At 50.6% G+C, this 14,579-nt stretch overlaps 1 protein-coding gene across 11 annotated transcripts in view; it reads right to left on the bottom strand.

Annotated features, from left to right (window-relative positions):
* Window positions 1-2,328: 2,328 nt before the first annotated feature.
* The window catches only part of DRC7 (dynein regulatory complex subunit 7), a 39,305-nt gene continuing 27,054 nt past the window's right edge, over window positions 2,329-14,579 (bottom strand). For 5 of the 11 annotated variants that reach the window (XM_054667990.1, XM_016928473.2, XM_016928474.2 and 2 more), the window contains 10 exons: window positions 11,812-11,884; window positions 10,711-10,839; window positions 10,421-10,549; window positions 8,716-8,936; window positions 7,295-7,510; window positions 6,636-6,746; window positions 6,169-6,279; window positions 4,993-5,187; window positions 2,714-2,853; window positions 2,329-2,619 (listed from right to left, as the gene is read on the bottom strand). In XM_054667990.1, coding sequence (XP_054523965.1) covers window positions 2,526-2,619; window positions 2,714-2,853; window positions 4,993-5,187; window positions 6,169-6,279; window positions 6,636-6,746; window positions 7,295-7,510; window positions 8,716-8,936; window positions 10,421-10,549; window positions 10,711-10,839; window positions 11,812-11,884 — 1,419 coding nt within the window. In that variant the 3' untranslated portion in view covers window positions 2,329-2,525. 11 annotated transcript variants of the gene reach the window in all.

The raw sequence follows: 14,579 nt of genomic DNA, 5'->3' as shown, positions 1-14,579 counted from the left end.
CCATATTCGTATGTCCCCAGTCATCCCAAAAACCTTTTAGGACTTTTTTTTTCTAACTAAGAACCAATCAGTATTCACCACACTTGACTCTTAAGTTCTTTCCATTTCTGTCCCCAAACTTTTATTTTTATGACATCGATCTTTTGAAGAGATCAGGCCATTTACCTAGATTGTCCCACGTTAGGAATGTTTCCTTTTAGTATCATTTACCTGAATTTCCTGAAGTTCTTGTTAGATGGACGTTCTTCTTAAATGCATTTCTTCCCTTGAATTTCTTAAGTTAGGGCTAAAGGCTTGATTAGATTCATGACAACAAGCACTCAAAAACACTCCAGAGGACACATTGTAAGTGCACAAGGTTGATGAATTTTTACAAACCGAACACACCCAGGTCAAAAAGCAGAACATGACTAGAAACCAGACCCCCCTCCCAGGGCTCCATGCTCACATCCATTCACTAACCCTCACACTCCAAGAGTGACGGTTGTCCTGACTTCTAATATCACCAATTAATTTTCCTTATTTTTGTTCTTTCCATAAATGGAATAATAGAGTATGTACTTTTGTGTCTTGAATCTTTTGACATTATACTTAGGCAGTTTGACCATATCATTCCATATAGTTGTGTTGCAGTTCATTCATTTTCATTGCTCTATGATATGGTTTGGCTGTATCCCCACCCAAATCTCATCTTGTGAATTGTAGCTCCCATAATTCCCACATATTGTGGGAGGGACCCAGTGGGAGATAACTGAATCATGGGAGGGGTTTCCCCCATACTGTTCTCATGGTAGTGAATTAGTCTCACAAGATCTGATGATTTTATAAGGGATTTTCCTTTTTGCTTGGTTCTCATTCTTTCTTGTCTGCCACCATGTAAGATGTGCCTTTCGCCTTCTGCCATGATTGTGGGGCCTCCCCAGCCATGTGGAACTGTGAATCCATTAAACCTCTTTTTCTTTACAAATTACCCAGTCTTGAGTATGTCTTAATCAGCAGTGTGAAAACAGACTAGTATGCTCTATAACCTCAGTATTATTGGCATTTAGACCTAGATAATTATTTGCTGTGGGGGGCTGTTCTGGGCATTGTAGAATGTTTAGCAGCATCCCTGGCCTGTATGCACTAGATGCCAGTAGCATTCTCCCTAAGCAGTTCTCCCTAAGCAGTTAAAGACAACCCAAAATATCTGAAGACCACAATTTATGTATCCATTCTGCTCTTGATGGGCATTTGGGTAACTTCCAAGTATGGTGCTATTATCAATAATGCTGCTGTGAACGTTCTAGCACATGCCTTTTAGCAGATAACTATCTATCTACATTTCGGTTGAGTTGTTCATCATTCTTACTTGATGAATGATGGATTGGAGTAGAACCTAAGAGTAGAATTGTTGGGCTTTAGTTTAGCTTTAATAGATAATGCCAAGCAGTTTTCCAAAATGGTTGTACTGATTTATACTTTCACTAGGAAGGCTATTTGGGAGTTCCAGTTGTTTCTCATCATCACCAGTACTTTTTATTTTTTTCATACCGGAGGGTGTTGTGACATTTCATTTGCCAGATGACTCATGAATTTGACAACCATTTCATGTGTTTTTTGGCTATTTTGTAAGCTAACATTTAATGACTGCTTTCTATGTGCCATTCCCAGCCTCCCTGCTTTATAATTTATGTCTTTTTTTTTTTTTTTTTTTGAGACAGCGTTTTGCTCTGTTGCTTAGGTTGAAGTGCAGTGGTGCAATCATGGCTCACTGCAGCCTTGACTTCCTAGGTGAAAGTGATCCTCCTACCTCAGCCTCCTGAGTAGCTGGGACTACAGGCTCATGCCACCATGCCTGGCTCTTTGTTTTTTTTTTTTTTTTTTAGAGATGGGGTCTTATTTTGTTGCCCAGGCTGGTCTCAAACTCCTGGGATCAAGTGATCCTCCTGCCTCAGCCTCCCTAAATGTTGGGATTACAGGTGTGAGCCACCACACCTGGCCATAAGTCTTATTTAATGCAACAATGCTACCCCATTCCACAGATGGGTAAGTGGTATCTGGTAAGAGGAGGAGCTGGGATTCAGTCCTCAAATTCTGGGGCATGCATCTTAGCTTTCCCCATCCCACTTGGTGAGGTGGGCCACCCGAGTCACATTGAGATCTAACCAGTTGTTTGCAGATGGCTGTGGGACCATCTGCAGAGGTGCTGTGAAGACCTGACATTCCAACGGAGAGAAGGACAGGAAGCAAATGACAGGCCAAGGGGAGGAAGGGGGTGGTCCCAGGCTATAGATAACAGAAGAAGAGAAAGGCTGCTGCTGGAGCTTGTGAAGTGCGAGGCACAAATGGCAAATTAAGAGTGTGTTTATTTACAGGAAAATCATGAGAAGCAGGAACAAACAGGGCTGTAGGGGAGGTGGGCTGGCAGTGAGGCCAGGTGTCTGTGTAAACAGGCATTGGCTGGATAGAGGGAACACAGGAGCCAGGCTGCAGGAAGAGGTTTCCTTTCTCTGGCAGCTCTGGCTGAGGCCCCAGGAGGGACATCAAGCGAATATTTTCTGGAGCTCCCCCAGGCGTGGGTCCTTGTAGAGCTTTTCCTCCAGAGCCAGGTACTTCAGTGGGGCCAGTTCCTTGTGTCTGAAGTCAGAGAGGCAAGGAAAGAGGGTGAGGGGTTACAAAGCTGGTGGTCCAGCCTCCCAGTGGGTTCTCTCCACCTGCCCTGCCTGCTCACCGATTGAGGCGCTGCTCCAGGATGCGGATGCGGAACATGGCCTGAGAGCAGTAACTCAGGTACAGGTCTTCATCCTCGGGTGTCAGTGTCACCTGGTTCTCCTGGTACCACTGCTGCTTCTTTTGCAGCTCCTGGGTCTCCTGTGGTCATAGGGTGGACAGAGAAGGAGGACTGACAAGGCTGACCTTCACCCAGGCTGCAGGCTGCAATCCCATGGGTCACTAGACAGCACCATGACGGTTGGCCCTACTGTCCCCACTCACACAAGCCACCTATCCATACCTGCCACAGAGGCAGGGGCCACAAAATATCTTGGGTGGGAGCCAGTGGGGTCATGTTTATAGGGATGTCATGTCCATGAGATCAGAGCAGGGGGCAAGACTGAGAGAGCCATGTAGCTCTGGACAAGTTACTGGCATTTCAGAACCTGCAATTTCTTGTCTACAAAAGGAGGGTCATTGTACTCCCCCCTCCCCTTGTAGAGCTCCTTGTGAAGATTAAGTGACATAATCTTAGTAGTGCACGGGAACTACATGGTGTGTGCCTGACCAACAAAAATGGGTCAAGGACTAGGAGTTGTTACAATGTACCATCTCTCTGTCTACCCAGCCATCTGCCCATCTATTCCTCTGCCCATCCCTCCACCCATCCCTGCCCATCCATCCGTCCATCCGTCCTTCCACTCATCCATCCAACCGTCCATCTATCCACTCGCCCATCCATCCATCCATCCACCCACCCACCCATCCACCCACCCACTCATCCATCCACCCACCTACTCACTCACTCATCCACCCATCCATTCATCCATCCATCCATCCACCCATCCATCCATTCATCCATCCACCCACCCACTCGTCCATCCACCCACCTACTCACTCATCCATCCATCCATCCATCCACCCACCCACCCACTCATCCATCCACCCACCTGCTCACTCACTCATCCACCCACCCACTCACCCATCCATCCATCATCCATCCATCCATCCATCCATCCACCCACCCATCCATTCATCCATCCACCCACCCACTCACTCACCCATCCATCCATCCACCCACCCACTCATCCATCCACCCACCTGCTCACTCACTCATCCACCCACCCACTCACCCATCCATCCATCATCCATCCATCCATCCATCCATCCACCCACCCATCCATTCATCCATCCACCCACCCACTCACTCACCCATCCATCCATCCACCCACCCACTCATCCATCCACCCACCCACTCACTCACCCATCCATCCATCCACCCACCCACTCATCCATCCACCCACCCACTCACTCACCCATCCATCCATCCACCCACCCACTCACTCACCCATCCATCCATCCACCCACCCACTCATCCATCCACCCACCCACTCACTCACCCATCCATCCATCCACCCACCCACTCATCCATCCACCCACCCACTCACTCATCCACCCACCCATCCATCCATCTATCCACCCATCCATCCATTCATCCATCCACCCGCCCACTTATCCATCCACTCACCCATTCATCCATCTGCCCACTCACTCACTCACTCATCCACCCATCCATCCATCCACCCACTCATCCATCCATCCACCCACTCACTCACTCATCCATTCATCCATCCACCCATCCATCCATTCACCCATCTACCCACCCACTCATCTATCCACCCACCCACTCACTCATCCATTCATCCATCCACCCATCCATCCATTCATCCATCTACCCACCCACTCATCCATCCACCCACTCATCCATCCACCTACCCACTCATCCATCCACTCACTCACTCACTCACTCACTCACCCACCCACCCATCCATCCACCCACCTATCCATACCTATACCCATACACCTATCTATCTACTCACCCATCCATTCATCCTCCCATCCATCTATCCATCCATTTATCCACCCATCCACCCACCCATCTGTTCATGCACCCACCCATCCCTCTATCTACCCATCAATCCACCCACCCATCTATCTACCTATTCATCCATCTATCTACCCATGCATTCATCCACCCATCTATCCATCCATCCATCCACCCACCCACCCACACACCTCTCCATACCTACATCCATCCATCCCCCTATCCATTCATCTATCTGATAAACAAGTGTGAGGAGGAACAACTCAGTCATTTGGAAACCCCAAGCATTGACATATTCATCCCCCTCATCAGGCCCTCACAAGCCTGTGAGGTAGTGGGCAGACAGACGCGGGCCCATTTCCTGGATGCAGATGCTGAGATCCCCCCCTCCCCAACAAAGGCCCTGGTGGCACCTTCTCAAAGCGGGCCTGGATGAGGTTGGCCTTGTTGATGAGCCGCTGCTTGAAGTCGCTGAGGCACTCATCCTTGAGGCGCACCGCCTGCCAGCGTGTTAGTTTCTCTCCTGGCGGGAGCTGGGCCAGGAATGGGGCCAGGTAGTCCAGCTGGGTCTCCACCTGCCGCAGGTGCTCTTCGTGCATCATGCGCTCCTGTAAAGGTGAGGGGCAGATAGCTGGATCAGCAGGAACTACAGAGACCTCTCCACCAGCTCTGCATCAGCAGTGTGCCAGCACAAAGCCAGACCTCACAGCCAGGTTCCAGTGCATGGCGCCTCCAAGACAGGCCTTAGAAGGGCCCACATGCTGGTCTCTGGACCTGTGTTTACTGGTGACAGCCAACTCTTTTTTTCTTACATCAATTTGTATCTCACTACCTGAGCTTTGGTTTCCTTCTCTGAGGATCTGAGGATCTGACAGGATCATGTCTGTAAAGCACGCAGCCTGATGCCTGACAATCCATAGTAGATGCTTATTCAGTCAACAGTAGTGGTTATTAATGATATTAGTTAAAAACTGCCAGTAACTCCCTTCACTTTTCTTTTCCACCCTGGGGCCTGTGTCCTCCATCTGCAGACAGGGGGCAGTGAAGTTGGAGACGTGGGGGCTGACACCCTCCCCTGGGATCTGAGAACAGTCATCTGATGCCCATCCTGCCTCACGACCCCCAAACTAAAATCTCAACTTGGTTGGTGAAAGGGATTCAGAAGCCGGCCCTGAAAACCAGGCGGGGCCTTGCAACCTGAAGGTGTAACCTGAATGCCCTCCCTGTGCTGGAGAGCAGGAGAGCTCAGGCCTGGAGCCAGAGGTAGCTCACTGGGGCCACTGGCCCAGGGTGCAACCTCAGTGGGAGCCCTGAGTAGAGGTGGGCACATAATTTTAATTCTTTTCCCAACCACAGGGCCTTGGCTTGGCTACAGCCCCTGGGGATGAGGGGAAACCTTGCCCAAATCCCAAGTACTCTTTGGGATGAACCATAGAAATGGTCAGTTGAGCAGCAAGGATGACCGCAGGGTATCAATAACCGTATCCCCCACAGAGGGTTTCTCAGCAGAATCCCTCATGGTCCCCACCACCCTGGAGACCAGGGGGGTCTAGGAAAAGCTGGGGCCTGGAGAAGGGATTGGGACTGACCATGGCCTCCCGATATTCCTTGCTCTTCTCATTCCGCTTGGTGTCATAGATGGAGATGGTCAGTGTGTGCGCTGCCTCCTCTTCCTCTCGAAGCTTCAGAATCTCCAGCACCTGAAATGAGAAGTGTTGGAGGGCGTGATGGAGACACCCCCGCTCCACTCCTGTAACCCCAGCACTTTGGGAAGCCAAGGAGGGCAGATTGCATGAATTCAGGAGTTTGAGACCAGCCTGGGCAAAATGGAAAAACCCCATCTGTTAAAAAACAAAAACAAAAACAAGAAATTAGCCAGGCATGGTGGTGTGCGCTAGTGGTCCCAGTTACCTGGGAGGATGAGGTGGGAGGACCACCTGAGCCCGGGATGTAGAGCCATAATTGCGCCACTGCATTCCAGCCTGGGTTATAGAGCAAGACCCTATCTCAAAAACAAAGATACCGCCCACCTGCTCACTCTCCCACAGGACCCTACCTCCAGCTCTGACTCCCAGACCTGATGTCTGGACAGCTTCTCCTCCCTCTTCAGGTGCATCATGGCCTCGTACTGGTAGAGCAGCTTCTTGGTGTGCTCCATGGGCTCCACCTGGGACAACAACCACCTTAGTAACACAGAGAGGCTGCCATGATCGGGGCATAGGACCACCTGGGTTCAAATCTACCCCTGCCACTTTCCAGCTGTGTGACCTCGAGCAAGTTGCTAAACCTCTCTGAGCCTTAATTTTCTCACTTATAAAAATACAGATAATAATAAAAGAGGAACTGAAGACTCAGAAAAGCTGGGGACTGTGCCGGGAGAGTGAGCGTTTGACTAGGAAGGCTAGCCCCTCAGAGGTAGTGAGACTCTTCCCCTCCCACAGAGCCTCCATAGGATCTGAGGTTTGCCCTGACCAGGACTGCAGAGTCGTCTTAGCCTGCTGAGTTCGCTTTTTTGGTGGAAAAGGAAGATTTTCAGAGGAGCTCAAAGAGAAGGGTCCCCAGATGGGAACTTTTGGTTTTCCCAAAGAGCAAAGATGAATTTCCTCGCCGGGATTCACCAGCGCCCATCCTGGTTCTCCCAAGTGGCGGGAATAAGACAGAGAGCCCCGGTTCCTCCTGCAGCCGACCCCTGCCCGCCGTGGCCCCCAGGCCCACCTCGAAGCTGATGCACATGTCGGGCGTCATGATGATCTTGTTGCCTTTGCTGTCCACCTCGGTGCGCCGCAGGAACTCGCGCTTGGAGGCCGTGATGTGGTCCTCACGGCAGTGGTAGCGCAGCTGGATGCGCTCCTCCGCGACCAGAAACACGCGCTCTGCCACGTCCTCCTCCGCGGGCTTCGCTGGGTTGCGGAAGAACCGCTCTGTGATTTTCTGGGAGGCCAGAACATGCAAAGGATGAGCAAAGGATGAGCGTGTGAGAGGAGATTTCTGTGCATGCCCGCAGGCAGGAGCAACGAACGTTCAGGACACTGGAGTCTGGGGTCGTTTGGCGATTCACGTGGAATAGCCCCTCCTAGCCAGACAATGGATTTCGTGGGTTCTCAGGGCCAGGCCACTCCACTCCCATATGGTGCTGGGCCCCTCCTCAGCTCCTTCAAGACTCTGCTTGCCTACCTCAAGAGATGGGGAGCTCACCACCTCTCCAGGCAGCCTACTCCATTGCTAGACATCCCTTACTGCTAGAAAGAGCTTATTTGGCATGCTGCCATTACACACAGTTGCCAACTAATTTGTAATGACATGAAGGGGAAAATGCACAATTTCATGTTAAGTGGGTAATACAGGGACTCTAATCCCCGGGTCCCGATCTCAATTACATTAGAAAAAACTCTCAAAACCAAACCTATGGTAACAAACCGTGGTAACATATGAGAGATGCCATTCTGAGATATTTTTACTTTTCTCTACATTTTAACATATTTTCCAAATGTTTAGTCATGAGTGTGTATTTTTGTATAACAATAAGGAAGTAACACATCCTTGGCCCCATGGCTGAGGGCACAGTCTGACACCAGACAACCCCAGGATGGCGCATTTGGTGATATGGTTTAGTTTCGTGTCCCCCCACCAAAATCTCACCTTGAACTGTAATCCCCATAGGTCAAGGGCGGGACCAGGTGGAGATAATTGAATCATGGAGGTGGTTTCCCCCATGCTGTTCTCGTGATAGTGAGTGAGTTCTCCCACGATCTGATGGTTTTATAAGCAGCTTCCCCTTTGCTCAGCACTTATTCTCTCTCCTGCTGCCCTGATTCTAGTGAAAAGGACCCTTTTCACTAGGCAGAAGGTGGAAAGGACCCTTCTGCCATGATTTTAAGTTTCCTAAGGGCTCCCCAGCCATGCAGAACTGTGAGTCAAGGAAACTTCTTTTCTTTATAAATTACCCAGTCTCAGGTATTTCTTCAAAGCAGCATGAGAACAGACTAATACATTTGGTAAAATGCTTGGTTCATCATTGGTGCCCTTGGATATGTCACAGGCCTTAATGCCACCCTCCCAGGGCTCTCACCATTCAGAGGTGACATCAGCTGCCAGAGAAGGAGGGCGACCTGTCCCCAGCCCCCGCGAGCTCTTACCACAATGGGCCGGGGGTTTGACTCTGCACTGCTCAGAGTGAGCTTCTTGACTCGGGGTCCGAAGCTGGCATGGCGGTAGGAGAGGAAGTCTGGGCGTCCTTGATAGTACTCTGTCATTGTCCTGGGTGTCTCCTCCCGCTTCATCAGGCCATCCACACGGGCCGTTTCATAAAACTCAATGACACGGTCCATCTCAGGTTGCATGGACTTGTACGAGTGCACTGGGTGGGGAGCGGGAGGTGGGAGGAGACAGCTTCATAAGCACTAGGAAGTATGGCTGCTGGCTTGGTCGCCCAACCCCAGGCCCAGGGAGAAGACAGACCCACATTATGGATGAGGTTAGCTATGAACCAGTCCCCTATTGCTGGGTGTTTAGGTTGTGTACAACTTTTTCTGATTATTACCAACACCATGATGAACATCTGCATCGTGCATTTTTTGTTCTTGTCCATTATTTGCTAAGAATAAATTCTCAGCAGTGGAATTGCTGGGTCCAAAAGTGTACTTTTTTTTTTTTTTTTTTGAGACACAGCCTCGCTCTGTCACCCAGGCTGGAGTGCAGTGGTGTGATCTCAGCTCACTGCAATCTCCGCCGCCTGGGTTCAAGTGACTCTCCTGTCTCAGCCTCCCAAGTAACTGGGACTACAGGCACCTGCCACCACACCTGGCTAATTTTTGTATTTTTAGTAGAAACGGGGTTTCACCATGTTGGCCAGGCTGGTCTCAAACTCCTGACCTCAGGTGATCCACCCAAAGTGCTGTGATTATAGGTGTGAGCCACTGTGCCCAGCCAAAAGCGTACACGTTTTATGGTCATTATCAATATTTTGCCCAACTGTCCTCCAGAAAAGTTCCAATCTGCTGTCCCATCAACAGTGACACAGAGTGACTGTTGCTCCCATACTTGTTCATACCCAGTAGGACCATTTTTTTCATCTTTGCCAACATGGGGGTTATAAGATGGTCCTTTATTGGTTAGGGACCTTATTAGTTTCTTTTTTTTTTATTATCAACTTCCAAATGAGGTTGATCATTTAAAAAAATGTATATTACTCCTATGCTTTTCTTTTGTAAATTTCTTGGTCAGGATTTTTTTTTTTTTTTTCTTGAGACAGGATCTCTCTCTGTCACCCAGGCTGGAGTGCAGTGGCATAATCTCGGCTCACTGCAGCCTTGACCTCCTGGGTTCAAGTGATTCTCCTGCCTTAGTCTCCTGAGTAGCTGGGATTACAAGCACATGCCACCATGCCTGGCTAATTTTTATATTTTTTGTAGAGATGGGGTTTCACCATATAGCCCAGGCTGGTCTTGAACCCCTGGGCTCAACTGCCCACGTTGGCCTCCCAAAGCGCTTGGATTACAGGTGTGAGCCCCTGTGCCCAGCACTGCCTCCTTTAAATGTGGCCTCCACCGTGTGACCTCATGGTGAGGTTCCGGCCTGATTCCAACCACAGAACGGGTATGTGGCGCCCCCTTTAGCTTTCCTGGAGGAGCATTTGTTACATTTCCTTAGAATTTCTGAGCTTTCCCTGACCTCCCACACATCGGGTTTGCTGAGGGAGGCAGGGCAGCTTCTACTGCTTGCTGCCCAAGAACCCATGTATAATATGTATGCTGGTTCCTCCCACCACATACCACCTGCCACAGGGTGTGTGAGGCCTCTACCCCAGGCTCCTGGGTGGCCCAGGAAAGGGGAGCCACGCACCGCGCAGAGCCTGGGGGTGGCCAGGCTTGAAGTAGTCTGTCTTCAGGTCTGTGGTCTTGTTTATGTGTTTCAGCTCCAGCATGTCTTCCCGGTTCTGGTACCACTCCTTTATCTCCAAAATATTGGTACCTGTGGGGCCGATGGACACTTGCTGCAGCCAGGCCAGCTCCCCTAGCCTTCAACCCCCCCTTATTCCAGGCACACAGAGGCCAGCAATGACCCCAGAGAGAGTAGAAGCTGCCCCCGCCCCTGGGCTGGCCTGAACCCATGTCCAGAGCAATCCCCCTTACACTGCAAGTCCTCATAGGTGGTGAGGCGGCTCACAAGGCCATTGCTATTGAGGTACGGGGCCCACTTCTCCAGCTTTGCCCTCTTGTACTGAATCACCTTCTTCCCGTTCGGGCAGCGGGTCTCAAATGCTGTGGACACAGTCAGCTGTGGTCTCTTCTTCCTAGTTTGGGGGAAGGGAGGGCCAGCCCTGCCCAGCCATTCATCCATCCACTGCCCGTTCTCTGTGTACTGAACACCTCCAGCCCCAAGCCTGATCCAGGGAGGCCGAGGAGAATAATCACCAGGGGTGGCTCCAGCCCTAGAGGGGTTCTCAGGCCAGGCAGAAGCACAGATCCACCCAAGAATGGGATTTGAGCCCCATCAGAGGGTCTGCCCTGCAGCCAACCACACTCTCACACTGCCAGGCCTTTGCTTGTACAGGTCTCTGCCAGAAACACCGTCATCCCCTCCTCCCCTTGTTGGACTGACTCCTTCAGATCCTTCAAAACTTCACCCAGGTGACCCCTAGCCTACTTCTGGTACCCCTTTCTGCTCACCCATCCCCAGGCCCTAGCCCCAGTGCTGGGCTGGGTGCACCTCCTCTGGGTTCCCATGACAGCCTCTCTGGCACTTCCCACCCTGTTGAAGTGGCCCATGCCCTCCCCATAGGTCTGGGTGCTCCCTAGGTGGGCACCAGCAGATATTGACATGGAGCATGACAGTCCCTGCCCTCCTGCCTTCTCTACCTGCCCCTCTCCGGTCCTGAGACCCCCCGCACCATCTGGGCACTGCCCATGGCCTCCTCTGGGTAGAAGAGTGTGAGAGGGGAATGGGCTGGGTTTCCAGGCCTTGCTGCCACCTACACGCCATCATCCCACACATGCTCACTGAGCTGCATCGCCCCATGTGCCAGACTGGTCGTCAGGCCCTCGGGGTCAGAGCTAAGTGCGTGTGGCAGGAAGGGGGGAGGGAGGGAGGGAGGGTGCAGCTGAAGGTGAGAAGGGTGGAAATGTGGGGCATGGCATTCCCTGCTGTATCCCCGTGTCTCGCTGTTGCAGACCTCCCTGGAGGCCCAGGAACTGGATCTGGAGAGGATAAGTGAAGACACAAATAGAAAATACCTTCTGGGGAGATCTCAATCTGCTCCACCCACGAGTGGGGCATGTCGAAGCTCTTATCCTCATCCTCCTTGCCCTGATGGGAGAGAAGGGGTTGGGGGAGGTGGTGCTGGTCAGGGCGTTGAAGCAGAAGTTATGGTCAAAGCTCTGTCTCTGCCTGCAGAGCCAAGCCAAGGTGGTCCGTTGGCTTCCGCAGGGGAACTGGAGGTCATGAGCACGACCCATGATGTGGAAGAGGAGTCGACTCTGGGCAGGGAGCCCTTCCCTATACTTGCCTGGCTTAGGACAGCAGCACCCCCTGCCCTGGCTGCAGGCCCTTCGTGATTAGAGAGGTGTTTCTGGAGTCAGGGCACCCAAGCCCCACCCTCTCTCCAAGACCAGCTAAGGGGTCCTGGGCAAGTCCTTTAACTGCTCTAAGCCTTAGTTTTCTTAACTGTAAACTGGACCTTTTAGGAGGATTAAATGATATAATGTCTGTAAAGGCCTTGGGGCTCTGATTGGCTGACATTATTATTATTATTATTTGAGATGGAGTCTTGTTCTCTTGCCCAGGCTGGAGTGCAGTGGCATGATCTTGGCTCACTGAAACCTCCGTCTCCCAGGTTCAAGTGATTCTCCTGCCTCAGCCTCCTGAGTAGCTGGGATTACAGGCATGCACCTACCACACCCAGTTGATTTTTGTATTTTTAGTAGAGATGGCCAGGGGCGGGGGGGTGGTGTCTCACCATGTTGCCCAGGCTGGTCTTGAACTCCTGACCTCAAATGATATGCCCACCTTGGCCTCCCATAGTGCTGGGATTACAGGCATGAGCCACCATGCCCGGCCTATTATTATTTCCTCTTTGAGCCTTCATTTCCCCATTTGTGAAATAAGGCCTGATCTAGATAAATGGTCCTCAAACTAGATAATCACAGAAACTTGGATAAGACTTTCTCGACTTAAAACCTTTTTTCCACAAACATTGCTCATACCTCTGACAACTGTTTATCTAATTGTGACATTTTGCAGGGGACAAAAATGGGTGAGCAGTCAGCAGTTAGTATTGTCAAAAATCTCTAAGATGGTCAGGTGGGTGGGCTGTCACCCGGGGTCTGGTTTTTCCTGGGGGTCCATGACTGGGTTCTGACTCTTTGGGCTGCCCTCTGTCCGTCTTTGCTGTAATGAGGGCTCTTGGGCCAGGGTGGACCAGGACTCTGTGACTGGAACTGTTTGATTATTAGCCATGTGGGTGCTCAGCCGGCTGCCTGCAGGGCTGGGCTCTCAGGCCCTGGCTGGTCCGTGCCCCAAGGCCAGCAGGGGGCGCCTATGCCTGGATTTACTGCACACAAGATGTCCCCAGTCTCTGGAGATGAGGATGCTGAGAACATTTAGCACCCTTTTGAGACGGTCTACACTGCTGTGCCAAGCACATCACATCAAGCAGCCCCAGGAGGTAGAACAGAGTTACCATTGAGAACCCAGACTGTGGAGCCAGACTGTGTAGGTTCAAATCCCAGCTCTGTCACTTACCAGCTGTATCGCTTTGGGTAAGTGACTTAACCTCTCTGTGTGTGAGTCTTCCCATCGGTAAAATGGGATAATATTAATCACAGGTGGTAATACCAGTGCCCACCTCACCAGGTGGCTGTGGGGATTTAAATGAGTTACTTCAGGTTAAGTAGATACAATGGATCCCAGTGCTTAGTAAGGACCATGTGAGTGCTACCTTTTGCTACGGGCTGAATGGCATCCCCCTAAAATTCACAGGTTGAAGTTTTAAGCCCTGAAAGTGACTGTATTTGTTTTATTTATTTTTCTTATTTTTTCTTTGTTGTTGTTGTTGTCTTGATCACTTACTGTTTGAATGATTGTTTTTAGAGACAGGGTCTTTAGAGAGGTGATTAAGGTAAAATGAGTTCATTAGAGTGGGCCCTAACCCAATATGACTGGTGTTGGTTGGGCATGGTGGCTCATGCCTGTAATACCAACACTTTGGGAGGCCAAGGCAAGGGGATCTCTTGAGCCCAGGAGTTCGAGACCAGCCTAGGTAACATAGCAAGACCATGTCTCTCTGAAAAACAAAAATTAGCTGGGTATGGTGGTGTGTGTCTGTAGTCCCAGCTACTCCAGAGGCCAAAGTGGAAGGATCATTTGAGCCCAGGAGTTCGAGGCTGCAGTGAGCTATGATCGTGCCACTGCACTCCAGCCTGGGCAACAGAGGAGACCCTGTCTCAAAAAAAAAATAAAAAGAAAAATGACTGGTGTCCTTATAAGAACAGATTAGGACATAGATTTGTACAGAGGGAAGACAATGTGAAGACAGGGAGAAGACAGCCATCTACAAGCCGAGGACAGGGGGCTCAGAAGGAACCAACCCTGTCCACACCTTGATCTCAGACTTCCAGCCTCCAGAACTGTAAGAAAATTAATTTCTGTCATTTAAGCAACCGCATCTGTGGTGCTTTGTGATGCCAGACGAATGCACTTATTAGAATTACTATGAATACAACTATGATCCTTCTGCCTCCATTTCACATAAAGGCTGAAACTGAATTCAGAGAAGGGAGGCTGGTGATGTGGGTAAGGCCCTGGCCAATGACTTTCAGAGGAACTGACAGAACAGACAAGAAAGGCCTGGCAGCATGTGGTGCTCATGATGGCTACTTGGGATAGAACTGAGAACAGCCAGCTCTGGGACTCCCAGGGGGTTGCAGAGCGGGGTCTTATGACCCCGCTCTGAAACTTTCTTTTTCTAAATTTATTTTTATTTTTATTTTTTGTGGTGGGGTGG

This window comes from Pan troglodytes, chromosome 18, assembly GCF_028858775.2.
Source record: "Pan troglodytes isolate AG18354 chromosome 18, NHGRI_mPanTro3-v2.0_pri, whole genome shotgun sequence".
Lineage (NCBI taxonomy): Eukaryota > Metazoa > Chordata > Mammalia > Primates > Hominidae > Pan > Pan troglodytes.
The sequence above is the reverse complement of the archived record's forward strand: the minus strand, read 5'-3'. Positions and strand labels throughout refer to the sequence as shown.